The sequence below is a fragment of the Dasypus novemcinctus genome, chromosome 8, assembly GCF_030445035.2.
Source record: "Dasypus novemcinctus isolate mDasNov1 chromosome 8, mDasNov1.1.hap2, whole genome shotgun sequence".
NCBI lineage: Eukaryota > Metazoa > Chordata > Mammalia > Cingulata > Dasypodidae > Dasypus > Dasypus novemcinctus.
In genome coordinates, this window is record NC_080680.1 from 89150454 (window position 1) to 89167049 (window position 16596).

The window sequence follows — 16596 nt, forward strand, 5'->3', positions numbered from 1 at the left end:
AGCTCATTGATTGGTTCATTCAGCAAATAATGACTGAGCTCTCTGTGCCTAGCCTCATTCCGGACGCTGGGGATACAGCACACAACCCCTGAAGGAGATCTGGTTTCCCCAGATGTGACTTGAGGCGTTCCAGAACCTAAAAATAAAAAAATCACAGAATCGAAGCTCATTGATTGGTTCATTCAGCAAATAATGACTGAGCTCTCTGTGCCTAGCCTCATTCCGGATGCTGGGGTTACAGCAGTGACCACATACCCTACGCTCAGTAAGCTCACAGTCAGGTTGGCTGGACCAACAAGTAAATCAGCTCATTAAAATATGGCAACAAGTGCCATGATGGACTTGCACCCAGGGTGGAGGAGCACAGAAGAGGGAGTTCCTGCCTACAGCTGCTGCAGGCAGCTACCCTGAGGTGGCATTCCCATTGAAACCTGGTGGGTGAGAAGATGCCATCCCTGGGAGCTGTGGGGGGATAGCGTTCCAGGCTCTGGAGCTGGAGGAACCATCAAAGATGATCTGGCCCCACTTCCCCTTGTTCCCAGCAGAAAGGGCCTGTCCACGGGGCCAGGCTAAAGAGCTGTCTGGGCTGCTGCCATACTGGGTCAGAGAGACAGCTGGTGGGGGTAAGGGGGTGTGCTCATCTGGCTCCACTCCTGCAGAGAAGAGGGACACCTGAAGGGTCGACCCCTTGGCTAGGCGGCTGTAAGAGGGACCTCTCTTAGCCGAACAAAATCGTCCCCATCCCCTTGGGCATCTGGACAGGCCCTCCTCCAGTCCAGGCGGGGCAGTGAAATTTCTCTGTACTCCTCGCCCCTGTAAACAAGTTAGGGTCTCCGGACCAGGAAACAGGATCCTCGGGTTTTGGTGTCGATTTCACCACTGACACGGATTGTGACCTCCAGCAAATCCCTAGCCCTCTCGGAGCCTCACTTTCCCCATCTGAAAAAGGGGCGTGCCACCCCATCCAGCTTCGGCTTTGGGACGCTGAAATATTTAGGGATGGGCCTGATTTCTGGGGTGCGTCTAATAGAACGAAGGCCGCGAGGGCCAAGCAGTCTGGGTTTCCACCTAGGTCCTATTCCCTAGGGGAATTCCGGGCACAACGGCCCCATAGTGCCCTTGAGAAACTACAATTCCCAAATGCAAGCGAGGCGACGCCTGCTGATCTCCTGCAACGTGATCCGGGGTGGGCCTGAAGACTACTACTCCCGGCGTGCCCCGCGCTTCAAATCAAGAAGGACCCGGATCCAGAACCGGAAGTGGCTTGCTGCTGTCGCGCTGGGGAAATGGTGAGGTTGCGGTTGGGTGCGGGAGGAGCGGGGCGTCTTGGGGCGGGGTCCGGAGTCCGCTGAGGAGCTGGGACTTCAGCTCTCGAAAACTGGGATTGCCTGTCCGCGGGCACATTGTACGGATGAAAACGCCGAGGCCCGGTACCCCCTCTCCCAGCCTGGAAACCGATACCTAGTTAACTCTCAATAGGTCTGTCTTGAATGAATGGGAAGTTTAGAGCATTATCAGGCTGCGACGCCCCCGCTCCATTACTGCACCTAAATGGAGAGTCACTTGGTCAGCTGAGCCCTCCCTTTTCTCTAGGCCACGGGAACAGACCAGGTGGTGGGACTCGGCCTCGTCGCAGTTAGTTTGGTCATCTTCACCTACTACACCATCTGGGTGATTCTCTTGGTACGTCTCCCTTGCTCTTTGCTTACTTCTCCCTATCGTCGGATCCTGAAGCCGACTGCTAACACCGTTCAAGAGCAGCTGTGTGCCAGGGACTGCTAGGTGCTTTGCCTAATTACCTCAAAGCTCCAGAACCACGCTATGAGGAATATTCTAGTGGTGTCCCCGTTTTATAGATGAGAAGGCTGAGGCTCAGAGAGAAGGGTCTGGCCCAAAGTTTCCTCTTTTAACTGCTACATAGTAAAGCCCTGTTCCTGAGTTCCTTTGCCTTTGATGGGAATTCTAGTCTTTCTGGTTATCGTGCTGTCTCCTGGGTATGGCAAGTGCCAATGGATTTTGTAAGGGTCTTTAGGAATTTTTTTTCTTATGGGAAAATTTGACAGTTATTGCTTAAGAAGTGCAGTGTGTTTGGACAGCAAAATCTTGCAGAACTTGGTATCCTTTGGAGAAAAATGTTACTAAAGAGAACCTTGGACCCCAGGTTGGGAATCACTGGAGATTTCCTCATTTACCCCTTATCTCTGCTAGGCCATTAGTGCCCTAGGGCAGGTCCCTTGTCTTCTGTTCACTGCCAAGTCCCTGCACCAAGCCCGTGCCCTGTAAATAACCATTAAATAAGAGGAGGAAACAAACCAAGAAATCCAAAATGCCATCATAAAGAAAAGCAAACACCATCCCAGTCCCCTGAATGGGGTCAGCCTTTTGGATGGAGGAGGTGGGACGTTTAGGCTCAGAGGACTGAGGGGTGGTGGGGACCTAGGCAAGGCAAGTAATGCTCACCAGAGCTCTGCCCTCGATGCCAGCCGTTCATTGATAGCCAGCATGTCATCCACAAGTATTTCCTGCCCCGAGCCTATGCTGTCGCCATCCCGCTGGCCGCAGGCCTCCTGCTGCTCCTGTTTGTGGGTAAGTCATCACTCCCTCAGTCCTGGGCAGGGCTATCTGGAGGGCCTCATCACCCTCTCTCACCCCTGAACATGCTTCTACATTTTGGCACATGCTGTAGCTCTGCTTGAGGGTCCTTACCCCAGCCCCTCCCCTGGGGTTTTCCTGCTCATCCTCTGAGGCCAGAGGTCAGTAACCCATCTGGTCTTTCCAAAGCCTCTAACTCATCCAGTGGGAGGTCTCCCTGTTCCCTGCCCTCACCTCCACCACCACCATCGCTCTGTTCACACCTCAATCATCTTTTACACACTTGTCACCCTGGCTTGTAATTGCAGCAGCACTCTATCTCCCATGCTTTCGTGTTATGGGCTCCCAAGGGGCTAGGAATGTGTCTTCTTTAATTTTTTTTTTTTAAATATATAAACTACATATTTTGAAATCATTTAAAACTTACAGGATAGTTGCAAAAATAATATAAAACCCTCCATCCAAACACCTAGATCCACCAACTTTTAATCTTTTGTGACATTTGCTTTATCATTTTACCTATCTATCTGTCCATCAATCGATCTATCTATCCATCCATCCAATGAATGTGTCTTAACCATTACTGTGTCCCCAGCACCTGACACAGGGGTTGGCACTGAATTAAGAAATTGGTTTGGATGAGTCAACAATTGGATGACCGGATAATCCTAGATGGGTGGGGAGTGGGTGGATGGATGATAGATTTTGGGTGTGCAGATGGGTCGGGGGTATGTAGGTGGACAAGTGATTGGTTGGCTGTTTAGATGAATAAATGGATGGGTTTTGTTTCCCCACGGAATCCCAAGCTCCAAACACAGTGTCTTGCATGTGGCAGATACTCAGTTGGTATTTGCTCAGTGAATGTGAGTGGATATGTAGCTTGATGAATGATTGGGAAGATGACCAAGTGGCCTGGAGGGTGTTTGGGTAGGTACATGGCCCTGTGTATGGGTGGCTCCACCCTGCCCTGCCCTCCCAGCATCCCGGAGCCCAGATCTCACCCTGCCTGTCTGGTCTGTACAATCCAGGAGTGTTCATCACCTACATAATGCTGAAGAACCAGAAGGTGTCCAAGAAGGCTCAATGAAGACAGTGGGCATGGGGCTGCCAGCCCCTTCCCTACCTCCCCTTCATGACAGGGACTATGGATGGGAGACAGCAGGACCGGTCCAGACCCTAAGGCCTCTCCAGCTGGCTGCCCTGCAGACATCCCATGGGATGGAGCTGTTCACAACTTCCCTTGGAGCAAAGCCCCACTTTTCCCCTGCTCACCGATCCAGCAGCCAGGAGGGGTGGTACCAGGAACTCTCCTTCTCCCCCACTTCTGGCCCAGGACCTGAAAGATGCTGGTCCTCCCACCTAACCGTTAACCTCTCCGTCAGTCCTTTGGCTTCTACTCTCTTTCCTCAGTTTCCCTCCCTTTCACATGCCGAATGTTGGACTTGGCAGACTCTGAGGCAACATGCACTCTCCATGAATACAGTTTTCCTGAGTCTGACACAGCCCAGACCCTACAAGGACTTCTAGACCCAGAAGGCCTAGGGAAAGGACTGGCACCACAGGATCATCACCAGGCATCAGGGCACATTAGGGTGACCACACCGGGCCCCCAGACTGACTGTGTCTCTTCTTTCCCCAGCCCCCCAGCCCCAGAGCTGGCCTGTTTGGAGAGTTTAACAATAAACATTGATCATGTTTCTGTCTCTGTGCCACTACTGATTGGGGGGTGGGGGAGTTGGATGGTGCTCAAAGCTGGCCCCTGTATTAGTCTCAAGTCAGAAAATCCTGGCTCTTGCAGTGACAGTGCCTCAGGTACCTTCTCTGGACCAGCCCTGTGCCAGACTCTGAGGATTAAGCTGGGACTGGAATAGATGTGGTTCCAACCCTGTTGTTACCAGATTTTGTCTAGGTTCTTGACTATGCTACAGAAATGAATTTCAAGAGCACAGCAGATGAGTTAGGTCAGTAGTTTATTCAGGTAGGAAGAGAAAGGAGAGAAAATAACAGAGCATGGATCCCAGGTATAGAGGAAGGGGCTGAAAAGTGATAAAGGGGGCTGGTGTATAGACTGTAATTTCCCATTATAAGTTATAAATGCCCATGTTTTATTTGTGTGTTGATCCATGCAGGGGAAGAAGGAGGCTAGAATCAGCGTTCAAAGGTGAGAGCGAATTCAGGCCTTGCACCTGCTTTTTGAACGGTTAATTATTCCAGCTCCTTGCTATTGGCATAGGAGGAGTCCCAGCTGTTTACTATTTTGATTGATTACCCCACCCATCCCTCATGAGGGCCCAATGATAAAGTCCTTGGGGGAATATCTGGCTGGGGCTTCTCCTGGCTTCCAGAGGAAATCTTGTTCTGAATTGCAGAATATTGTGGGCGAGGGGGTGTCTTCTAGCAGCCATCTTGGGGTTACTGATGTCCACATGGACTTCTTGCCAGGTTCCAGATCCATCTGTTGATTCCTTATCTTACTAGCCGCCTTCACTGTGAGGCTAATCGCTGGGGAATTGGATCTGGATAGTTGGAGTAAGTGCTTAAACAAGCTCAGAGCCTTGATGGCTTGGGTCGGGGTGAGGGGCTCTGGCATGGCCAGATCAGTGCCCCTTAGCATTTCAGGGACCCTCTGGCCAATCCCTTCAAAGCCCAAGCCCATTGCCCATTTGTTTCTTGTGCTCAGCAGAACCCCAACTCAGCTTGGCCTCGGGCAGCAAAGGTTGTGCCTGAGTCAGAACAGTGTTTGGGTGGACTCACCTGGCACAGGCCCCCAGCCCTGCCAGCAGGGGCACCAAGCCCCATTTTCCACAGTGCCTGGCAGAAACCTCCATCCCATCAGTGAGTAGAGGACCTGCCTCTCCCATCACAAAACAGAGTGGCCAACTGCAGTGCCCTTACCTGCTCCACCCTTTCCTTTGTTCTCCAGACCCAGACTGAGCAGCCCACAGGGGCAGTTGGTATTGAGTCCTATCCTCTCCCACTGCTAGAGCTGGCACCTCCTGTCACCAGTGATCTCCCTCTCATGCTTACAACCTCTGCCTCTCAACAGGATCCTCCCATTGTTTCATGAATGTGCTCCAGGCCCCCATTTACAGGACCCTCCATCAACCCAATGATCCCCTCCAGGTAACTCCCTCTCCTCCCCGCCATACAGCCATACTTCGCCTAAAGGCATCTACACCTGCTGTTTGCATTTCCTTGCTTCCCCCTGCGCTCAGCATCCACCCCACCCTGCCCCCTCACTCCAGGAAGGCTGCATCCACTAGGGACTGTCAGCACCCTGCTCGTTGTGCCCAACTGTCAGACACCCGTTACCATCTCCAGGGGTAGCAAAGAGCATATCAATGCCTGCCATCAGGACCAGGGGCCCAGGGGCACAACCCACTCCATGGTTTGCAGGTGTCAGGGTCCCTAATAAAAGCAAGACTCCTGCAGGTGCTGCAGGGAAAGGCGTTTATTCACACAGAGAAGAGACAGAACAAGATTATCTTTGCTAGAGGTGTTGCCTCCCCTCCCTTTCCCCCCCCCCCCCGCCCCCACCATGGCCAGTGGGTCTCAATCTGCAGCCCACGCAGGGAGATAGTCCACATGCACACTTGGTTTCCTGGTGGAAGGACATCGCTCCCTCCCCCTCCCCCCTCCCCCGCCCTCGCCCCAGGAACAGGTGTGCCAAAGGTGAGCTGGGGTGCCATAAAATGGTCCTACTTAGCTAGCCTCTCTCCAGTGAATGTTCACATATGCTGGGGCACAAGGGAGGGAATGTGCCTGAGGAACCTCTGAGAAGGATGTCAGCCCACAAGTTTCATCCTGTCCTGGGAGCCAGGAGTACGTAGTCCCAAGCACAGTGTTTATTTGTGGGTAAGGGGGAAAGGCAGAAAGCTGTGCTTGGACCGTCTCCAACTGCACCATCAGTAACGTCCAGTCTTTCCATCCAAATGATGTTTCCTTGACCCTTCTGCCGCATTTGGGATAGCCATATGGCATCCCCCCCGCACCCCCCCCCCCCAGCACTCTCTTGGTGCCTGCGACCATCCGTTCTCTAGTTTTTGTGTCTCTTGCACTCATGCTGCTCTGTTCTGCCATGAGAAGGTGGATTCCTCAGGCCTCAGGCACGGCCTTCTCACCCCACACCCTCCTCGGTGGCTCATCCATGCCCAGCCCTCCTCTCAGCTCCAGATGCACTGTGCATGCACCCAGTCACTCACCTGACATCGCCACTGGATGCCTCAGTGGCACCTCAAATTTATCCTGCCATGAACTGAACTCTTAGACTTCCCCCGAAACTGGTTGGCCCTTTGTGACCAGCATCTGCCTGTCCCCGACCCTGGCCAGTTGCCGGGCAGACATTCCAGAGCCCAGCTTTCTTTCCTTCACCCCCCACCCACACTGGCCTTTCATTTCCTGGGACTCAATATGGTCCTTGGCACATTCTCCTCACCGGTTTGTGCCAAGCACTGAGCCAGGAAACCAAACAGAATTGGTTCCTGCCTTCCTGGCACCCACCTTTGGGGGTGGGGGTGGGGGGGCACAATAAACTAGTAAATGAACAAGACACCCTCTGATGATAAGGGTGATGTGTAACATAAAACAAGGTGATGTGATCAAGATGGGGGGCACTGCTTTAGAGAGTCAGGCAAGTCATTTCTGAGGAGGTGACAAGGAGTAAGACATGAAAGTCTGGGGATAGAAAGGATTTCAGGCAGAGAGAATAGTCAACACCAAGGCCCGTGGGTGAGAAGAGTGGTTTCTAAGGACCAGGAGGGAGACATGGATGTGTGATGGTCTAGGGAGGGCGGTTTGAGGTGGGGCTGGAGAGCGGGCAGATCCATCACGCAGGACTTGCAGCCACGGTGAGGGCTTTAGATGTTGTTCCGGTACTGAGAGAAGCCACTGGAGGCTCTAAGCACGAGAGTGACATCATGTGATTTATGGTTTTAAACCATCACTCTGGCAGCTGTATCCCTCCCTTTTGCTCATCACCAAATCCCAGGGCCTGGAGCTGCTCCTGGCCCATTGTGGGTGTTTAAAAAAATACGTGTTGACTGAATGCATGCCCCTGACTTCCTGTGTGACCTGGAGGTAGTCACTTCTCTAGCTGGAGCTTAGTTTCCTTACCAGAAAGACAGTGAATCGGTGGGAATTTCACGCCAGCGTGGACGGGCAGGACTGGATTAGTCTACCCCGCCTGCTCAGGCGGCCCGGAGCCCCGAGCCCCGAGCCCCCGCGGGGGCAAATGGGGGCCCTCCCGCCGGGGCACCCTGGCCAAGGCCCGGCGGCCCCCACCCCCACCCCGCCGTAGATAGCTATCCAAAGGGTGCTGCAGCCCGGGAGGCGGGACCCGCAGGCGATGGCCAGCGCCCCCCACGCGGATTGGGCGCCGCGGCGGCCGGCACCGTGCGATTGGTCGGTCGGGAAGCAGGGGCGGGGCCCGGCTCCTGCGGCGGGGCGGCGGGGGACGCGGCCAGAGCCCAGGGAGCTGCTGCAGGGGTGATGGCCGCGCCGAGCCCCGGGCCCCGCAAGGTAGGTGCACACCCGAGGGAGGACAGAAGAGGGAGAAGTTGGGGGGCAGGGGCCGGGCCTACCCTCCCCGAGAAGCGCGGACACGCCCCCATCCAAGCCGGGGAGGGGCCCTGCCCTGGGCGAGGACCAGGACACGCCCCAAATGGGGCCACAGGTATGAAGAGGGGTCTGGCGGGTATCCCCCGAGAACTTCTTGGGTCTCCTCCCCCCGGGAAAATGGTGAGGATAATAAAAGCCCCTCCCTCCTGGGGCTCCTAGGAGGTCAAGCTGGTAGCCCGCTGGCCACATGGCTGGCGCCCACCACCAAGAAAGGGTCAGCTGGTGTCATCTCAGCTCGTGCTGACCTTCGCCCGGGGCTAGGCATGGACGAGTGGAATCTGGCTGCAACAAAGTTGTTATAAACCTTATTTGACAGATGAGAATGTGAGGCAGAGAAAGGTTAGGTGACTTTCTTAAGGTCACACAGCTGGTGAGAGGCTTGACTGCAGAATGCATGTTCTACCTACTGATAATAATACTGATAAACATAAACTGTGCTCTGTTTGGGATGCTGACTGCATGCCAGGTGCTCCGTGGTCCCTCACAACACCCCGTGAAGTCAGTACCAGCATTATCCCCATTGTACGGCGGATACTGAGGCAGAAAGAGGCAAAGGGTGGCTCATGAGGAGTGGAGGTGGGACTCAAACCTGGAGTGTCCAAAGCTGGGGCCTCTCCCCCCGGGGAAGCTGCCACATGCTCTTTGCTTCCTGTGACTCCTCCCCCAGGTCCTGACCCTCTCTCCAGAGGCTGGCTGCAGAGCAGACGCCCCCAGCTCCCGCCGCCGTGGCCTCCTCTGGCACCTGCGAGACAAGCAGTCACGCCTGGGCCTCTTTGAGATTGGCCTGGGGCATGAGCTTCATGGGTTGACATGCATGATGCAGGCAGGGCTGTGGGCTGCCACCCAGGTCTCCATGGAGCATCCCCCTATGGTGAGTGGTCCCATGGGCCTCCCAATACCGACAGCAAGGCTGGGCGATGCCCTGGCTTCACACCACAGGGCTGGGATCAGCTGAGGGGGCAGGACTTTCAGGCAGAGGACACAGGAGCGCGGGGCAGGGAGGGAGGGGCATTCTGGAGTGGGCTCGAGGCCGGGAAGCCCCTCCTCTGTAGAAGCACATCTGGTTGTACTTGGCTTCTGAGGCCCTCTCAGCCCGCCTGGGTGTACCTTTGAGAAAGACCCAACCCCCACCCTGTTGGCCTCGTCCCTCCTCCCTGGAGCTCAAGCTGGGGCCAGGCTGGCTCAGCAGAAAGGCCACCCAAATGCAAGCTCAGCAGGGCCCGCGTAAGCGTGTGTGTTGTCAATGTGTATTCGCATGTACACAATGTGACCACATACGTGGTACAGGGATCTGGAGGTCCAGGGAGAGTGAGGAGCCAGAGGGAGCCTTCTAAACCTCATCACCTGTTGAAAATCCTCCATGGCCCCCTAGTACCCTCAGGATGGAATCTCGGCTCCTCAGCATGGTCTCCAGATCTGCTGGCTCGGGCCTAAGAGGCAGCTGCCCATCCTCACTCCCACTCCGTCCCTCCTTTACTCACTACTCATGTCCTTCTTTCCTTCCTGATGGCCACCAATGCTGTTCCCACTGCCATGGGCAGCCCGCTTCTCCTCTCCCACTCCCTTCCAACTTTAGTTTGGAGGTCATTGCCCCCAGGAAGCCTTCCCTGATCCTGACCCTCCCAGGCTGGGCCGGGCTGGTCCCTTGGCTTCAGGACCATCACCTTGTACTGGGATGACATCCAGCTTCACTTGGCCAATGCGCATGTGCATGTCTGAGAGCATGTGCCACGCCGGGGCTTGGAGCCTGCTGCTGGAGACGGGGTATTGGGCTGCACACCCCCAGCCCTGCCTCCAGTCCTGCTCACTGGCAGCCCCTTCCTGCAGACCCGTGGTTCTCCTGTGCTGAAGGAACCAAATTGGGGGGGGGCGGGGGATGAAGCCGGGCTTGGCTTGGCTCAGCATCTCCCCTCCTGGCCAGATGCTTGGAGATTCTAGGGCAGGCAGTGGGGGCTGAGACTTGCCCTGAGCCCCTTCATTGCTCCCTGCAGGGGCTGCCTAGTGAGGAGGATTTCTCCGAGGTCCTGACTCAGGTTCACGAGGTAGGAAGCCCAAGACCCCCGTGCGGGCCGGGGCAGGTACCCGCCTCGCCCCTCTCCTTCTCAGTCTCCCCATCTGTGCAGTGGGGGTGACGGTCTGCCTCAGGGCGTTGCAGGAAGGATGTGGTCACCTTCCTGCTTCGCCCCAGGACTGCCTGCGCACACCTGGGCCGACCTGGACACCTCCGGGGCTGTTCTCGCTCCCCCGCAGGGCTTCGAGCTGGGCACCCTGGCCGGCCCCGCCTTTGCCCGGCTGCGTCGCTCCCTGGGCCTGGCCGAGGAGGACTACCAGGCGGCGCTGGGCCCCGGCGGCCCCTACCTGCAGTTCCTCAGCACGTCCAAGAGCAAGGCCAGCTTCTTTCTGTCGTGAGCCGGCGGCAGGGGCGGGGAGTGGCGGGGAGCGCCCCAGGACTCTGCGGGTGGGGGAAGGCCGCCCGGGGAGCCCAGCAGAACGGCCGGCGTCAGAGGGCGCCACGGCAGGTGCTGCTCAGGTATGGGGAGGACAGACGGCGGGCGAGGCCCGCGGAGACGAATCCACACATGGACCTGGGCAGGGGGCCCGCGGGGCGCGCTCCACGCCGGCCCGCGCCGTGACCTCTCCCTCCCGCCCTCAGACACGACCAGCGCTTCTTCCTGAAGACGCAGCGGCGCCGGGAGGTGCGGGCCCTGCTGGCTCACCTGCCCCGCTACGTGCAGCACCTGCAGAGGCATCCGCACTCGCTGCTCGCGCGGCTGCTGGGTACCGAGCGCGGGGACGCGGGGCGCGGGGCGGGGCGCAGAAGGCGCCGGGACGGGGCGGGTTCGGGGGCGCCCGCAGCCTCCAGGGCGGGGCCGAAGGGTGGCCAGGTAGGGCCTGTGGGCGGAGCCAGCCCTCGGGGCGGGGCGAAGGGGCGGTGGGGGGGACAGGCAGGAGAGGGGGCGGGCCTGGGGGCGGCTTGGGATGGGGAGGCTGGGGGGGAGAGGGGGCGTGGCTTGGGTCTGGACCCGGACTGTGGCGTTTGGGGCCCCTCACTCCGCCTCCTCTCTTCCCCCAGGAGTGCACAGTCTGCGGGTGGCCGGGGGGAAGAAGGTGGGTGGGGCCGAGACGAGAGACGCGGACGCTGGGCCGGGGGGGTCGGCTGGAGGGGGAGAGCCTGGCCTCCCTCACTCCGCACCCCGCCCCCAGAAATACTTCATCATCATGCAGAGCGTCTTCTACCCCGTGGGCCGCATCTCCGAGAGGTGAGTCCGCGGGGACTGGGCCTCACGGGACTCCGGTCCCAGCCGGAATGTGCCAGCTGACGCGCCCACACTCACTAGAGAAACGGCGAAACTGAGGCCCAGGGAGGGAAAGGAGGTTCCCAAGGTCTCCTGCCCGTTGGACACGGTGACACCCACAAGCAGCCTCTCTGGAGCACTCCGTGTGCCTTAGGCCCTTCCCTGAGCCCTTTGCATTCATTCTCTCCTTTACTCCCAGGACATCTCTGAAGGGTGGGTGCTCTCATCCAATTACAGATGAGAAAGGCAGAGCTGTTAAGTGAGCCAGCGGGGATTCGGAGCAGCCTGTCCAACTGCACAGCGCCCTCTGTGCCTCCCAGCCCCGGCTGCGTCCAAAACTCCCCATTAGTCCCCCCCCCCCCCCCCCCCAGGACCATTGGCCTCCTTCATATGCTCCTGATGCTGCAGTCTAGGGCTGGGTCCCTTGTGTCAGGACACCTCTAGGGATGTCATGGTGCAGACACAAGGTAGGGGTGGAGGCTGGGCTGGGTTTCCAAAGGCCTGACTTCAAATCCCTGCTCTGCTCTTTACTGAACGTGTGTCTTGTGCAAATCAGAGAACCTCTCTGAGCCTCATTTGTTCATCTCTAACATGGGAGCATGGATAGAACGGGTTGTGCTGAGGACTGGAGATCTTAAAGGCAGTGGGTGTGTGCCTACCTCGTCACGTTGTGGAAGCTCTTGTTTTATTACCTTGTGGGGTCCTCTAGGTGTCTCAGTTCTGTGGCCCCGCCCCCAGGTATGACATCAAGGGCTGTGAGGTGAGCCGCTGGGTGGATCCCGCCTCGGAGGGCGACCCTCTGGTTCTGGTGCTGAAGGACCTCAACTTTCAGGACAAGACCATCGACTTGGGTGAGCCAGGGCCTGGTCATCGCCTGCTCATCCTCCATGCAGGGCGAAGTTTAAAAGGGTGTCCCCGGCACTGCCTTTTCCCTAGCGATTAAGAGCCCAGATTCTGGAGTCAGGAAGAGCAGGGTTCAAATGCCAGCTCTATGACTTACCAGCCAGGTATTACCAAGACTCAGTTTCCTTATCTGTGCTATGGAGGCAATAATGCCACCCGCCCTTCTGGGGTGGCAGCCCACAGCCCTGCCTGCATCATGCACGTCAACACATGCAGCTCATGCCCCAGGCCAGGTGCACATAGAGCCCTCGACGTGGTGCCTGGCACATAGTGAGCACTCCGGTGGGGACACTGCTGCTCCGCCAGGGTCCCAGAGGAGCTGGCTGCTCCGCCAGATGGAGCTGGACACCACCTTCCTCCAGGAGCTCAACGTGCTGGATTACAGCCTCCTGATGGCCTTCCAGCCTCTCCACGAGGACGAGAGGGGCCCGGGCCGTGGCCTCATCTTCCGAATGGCCAGGTGGGCCTCCCACAGGGACAAAAGCAGGAATCGAGGTGCTGAGAGCAGGGGAAAGACGGGGGGGGGCACCTTCCCTGTGTGAGCAACAGCCCAAAGGCTCCGCAAATGGGAAGTGCAGTGTTCGTGTGTGTGTGTGCCTGTATGCCAGCATGTGTGTGGGTGTCAGGCCAGAGAAGCTGGGAGGCAGCAAGTACAGGGGGCCACAGCAGGAGACAAGAGAGGTCCCATTGGGCAAGAGTTTTTGGTGCTGACTTGAATAATCTGCCCATTTTCCAGCAGGAGATTCAGAGCCATTCAAGTTTTTGGAGCAAAGATAGGACCTATTCCATTTTCGCCTTGGAAAGAGCCCTCACCCTTAGACTGGTCAGTCCAGTCTAGGACTCTCGGCCGAGGACTCTCAGGCCATGGTCACGTTTGTAGTTGTAGCCTCCATTCCTCGTATGCTGCCCATGTTTACTGAGAGTGTTGCTCATTCCCGGATTAGAGATGTGAAAAAATGATGCTCAGAGAGGGGAAAATGAGGTTGCAGAAGGACCTCTGAAAGCTCCCGTTAGTACATTCCTTGGATTTCACTTGTCCAAGACCCACCCCGGTGGTTGAACAGAATTATATAGAGCTTAGCCCAGGCAGAAAAGAAGCCCCCGAGAGAAGTGGACGCTGAGGTCCACCTTCCAGCCTTCCAGCCCTGCCCCTCGGAGGAAGACTCTGGACGGGGTGAGTCTTAGGCAGAATCCTGGGAAGTGGCTCCCCAGTGCAGCCTGGGGCTGGGCTGCGCACTTGCTGAAGGATGGGGGGAATGCCGGTGCTGGGGCGCAGAACCCCCTAAGTCTGTCCATTCATGCTAGGTCAGCCTCTCCCCCGCCCTTTACCCCCGGGCTGCTGCTTAGGTTAGGCTGCCTTGGGCCAGAATGCAGTTTGCCCTTGATGGTTGTTAATAAACTGAAACACTTCCATGCTGGTTGGTGATTGGCCACTGCCCAGCCCCAGCCTCACCCCAGTTCCCAGCCCCTCTCTTAAGCCTGTCCTCCAGTCCCAACTGAGCGCCCTGCCTCTGCGCTCAGACCACTGGTTCAGAAATAAAACCTCTCAGTGACTCTCCATGGGGCAAGGTCAGAGTCAGACCTGCTTCTGGCTGGGACTGGAGACCCAGCCCAGGGCATCTTCTGATTTGGGATGTATTTTGAGGCAAAAAAAAAAACCATGCTCCACCTGCAAGCAGCGGTTGTATCTTGTTCACCAGGCTTCAGCCCTGCTACCCTGAGACTTGCAGGGTTGGATAACCCTAGACAGAAGTCTGAGAAAACCCCCAAATAAGTGCCAAAGTCCCTTGGCACGTAAGTACAGAGCCAGGATCTACGTGACCACGTGCTGTAGGCCAGCGCTACTCCATAGAAATAACATGCAAGCCATACATGTGTTTTTACATTTTCTAGTAAGTAGCCTCATGAAAAAAGTAAAAAGGAACAGATGAAATTAATTTTAATTTTGTTTAACCCTGTATATCCAAAACATCATTTCAGCATATAATCAATGTAAAAATTATTTCAGGTATTTCCATTATTTTTTTCATACTGTCTTTGAAATCTAGTTTGTATTTTACGCTTACAGCAATCTCAGTTGGGACTCTACACATTTCAAGTGCTCAATGGCCATGTGGGAGTAGTGGCCACATGTTGGACAACGCAGCTCTAGACCATCAACTATAATTTACTCGGCCTCCCAGCTTACCTGACTTCTCAGGCCTGGGCACACAGGAGGTGTGTGAATGAGTGTGGAGAGGAGGGTCAGCGCCAGCACCACCCAGGGCGGGCCTGGCCAGGCTTACAGGGTTGCTAGGCTGCAGTCCCCCACAGAGGCGACAATCTCACCCTCGTGTCTGCCCCCAGATCTGTGCAAGGCGCACAGAGCCCGGAGGAGCCAGGAGCCCAGAACCGCCGGCTGCTGCCTGACGTCCCCAACGCCCTCCACATCCTGGACGGGCCGGAGCAACGCTATTTCCTGGGCCTCGTGGACCTCGCCACGGTCTACGGGCTCCGCAAGCGGCTGGAGCACCTGTGGAAGACGCTGCGCTATCCCGGCCGGACCTTCTCCACCGTCAGCCCGGCTCGCTACGCCCGTCGCCTGTGCCAGTGGGTGGAGGCGCACAGCGAGTGACCGGCGCCCAGCCCCAGCCTCCTTATCTGGACAACGGGCGCGGGCAGGGAGCGCTAGTGGCCTCCGGGGTTGGCAGGGCTCCTGTCCTGCCGTTCCACACGACGGCCAGAAGGGGGCAGCATCCTCTAACACGACACCACCGCCCGCCCCATTTGCTGTTGCTGTGCCAGGCATTGTGCCAAGTACTCTACTACTGTAGTTGATTTAGTCCTCAAAAAGAAAACTAGTATTATTCTCTTTTTACAGACCCTGAAATGGAGACTCAGGGGGTGAAGGGACTGAGCAAGAGCATTCAGCAATAAATGCTGGAGTCAGGACTCGCACGCCATGTCCTTTGGACTCAGGAGCCTATATTCTTCCCGTCCAGCTCCCGTCGCCTGTCCTCAGGCTCTGGGGAAAGCAGAGGCTGGAGGCTCCAAACCTCTTGTCATCCACGTGGGGAACCTGCGGCCCCAAGGTTTTAAGGGGCTTTCCGCAGGTGCACGGCAAGGCCAGCCGTGGAAGGCAGGCCTCCTGCCCCACTGTCCCCAGCTCAAGCAGGGCCTCTCTGTGGTGGCCAGCCTTGCTCCTGCTTCTCTAGGGACGCAGGAGGGAGGAGGTGGGGTGGTGGGGAGGGGGCTTCCTGGAACTCTGGCAGCCTTCTCACAGCTCCATTACTGATCTTGAGTTTGCACTAACGTCCTCGGGGCATCCCGTTCTCGTCTTTGAAATGGGGGCAGGTCTCGATGGCCAGGCCAAGGGCCCTGGCTGCATGGGCACCCCTGGGAGCAGAGGCACAAACATCTCTTAGCCCCTGACCGCCCCTTCTCCCTCCTCCAGGTAACTCCAGCCTCGCCTCTGCCACTGGTCCAGTCCAACCACACCCAAGTGGTCCTTTCCTCCAGAGCTGCTCTGGGGCCTGGCTGTGTGACCAGGGCAAGGTGCTAAACCTCTCTGTGCCTCAGCGGTCTAATCTGTAACATGGAAATGGTGAAGATGAATCTCATTAAATATTTATTGAACACCTGGGCTTCTGCTGGGCAATGGGGACATGGGGGTGAAACAAGATGAACAGATTCCACCTTCACAGAACTCAGAGTCTGGGGAGATAATGACAAAAACAGCCTGGCATGACAAAGCCTCGTGGAGAAGCACATTGCCATGAAGCTTGGGGAAGGGATGCCCACCCAAGTTTTTGATGGACAGGGTTGGGGTCTGGGGAGCTAGCCTCCCAGTCGAGCCCTGGGGTCAGAGTCAGACACATCCCAAGAAGGGTTCCAGGTCAAGGGACCAGCCAAGGCCCGGGGTGAAAAAACAAAGGGAAGGCTTATGCTGTGGGGCTAGAGTGAGAAGTCCTGGAATTTTGTTGTTTTTGTTACTACTGGCATCACCCTAGCAGCCTGCGTGACCTGGGGTGATTAGTCAACCTCTTAGCTGGCATGGAAGAGTCATGGGGAATTTCTTGTGATGGCTCAGCAGGAAACTGAGACGCCAAGTGTGCTCGCTGATGGCTCCTGAGGGGGAGGGCTGTGGGAACTCGGGGGTGGCAGGGGCTAGGGTGTCCCAGGCTACCTCGTGGTCTGGGCCGACAGGGCT

General features: G+C 56.9%; 2 protein-coding genes across 2 annotated transcripts; both read left to right on the forward strand.

Moving 5' to 3' along the window:
- The first annotated feature begins 1188 nt into the window (after positions 1-1188).
- DPM2 (dolichyl-phosphate mannosyltransferase subunit 2, regulatory) lies at positions 1189-4295 on the forward strand. The gene is made up of 4 exons (XM_004453044.5): positions 1189-1289; positions 1594-1683; positions 2484-2586; positions 3621-4295. The coding sequence occupies exons 1-4, from the start codon at positions 1287-1289 to the stop codon at positions 3677-3679; spliced, it is 255 nt and encodes an 84-aa protein (XP_004453101.1). The 5' UTR covers positions 1189-1286; the 3' UTR covers positions 3680-4295.
- A 3750-nt stretch (positions 4296-8045) lies between these two features.
- PIP5KL1 (phosphatidylinositol-4-phosphate 5-kinase like 1) lies at positions 8046-16022 on the forward strand. Its single transcript, XM_004453045.4, has 10 exons — positions 8046-8109; positions 8876-9079; positions 10200-10250; positions 10459-10613; positions 10862-10986; positions 11282-11316; positions 11413-11468; positions 12243-12355; positions 12714-12867; positions 14754-16022. Exons 1-10 carry the CDS (start codon positions 8080-8082, stop codon positions 15019-15021), a joined length of 1191 nt encoding a protein of 396 aa, XP_004453102.1. The 5' UTR covers positions 8046-8079; the 3' UTR covers positions 15022-16022.
- Positions 16023-16596: the final 574 nt, after the last annotated feature.

Coding starts and splice junctions, on each gene's coding strand:
- DPM2 (XM_004453044.5), top strand. Junction 1,684..2,483: donor CCATCTGGGTGATTCTCTTG/GTACGTCTCCCT, acceptor CCTCGATGCCAG/CCGTTCATTGATAGCCAGCA. Junction 2,587..3,620: donor CCTGCTGCTCCTGTTTGTGG/GTAAGTCATCAC, acceptor TGTACAATCCAG/GAGTGTTCATCACCTACATA.
- PIP5KL1 (XM_004453045.4), top strand. CDS start 8,080: ATGGCCGCGCCGAGCCCCGGGCCCCGCAAG. Junction 9,080..10,199: donor CCATGGAGCATCCCCCTATG/GTGAGTGGTCCC, acceptor TGCTCCCTGCAG/GGGCTGCCTAGTGAGGAGGA. Junction 12,868..14,753: donor CTCATCTTCCGAATGGCCAG/GTGGGCCTCCCA, acceptor GTCTGCCCCCAG/ATCTGTGCAAGGCGCACAGA.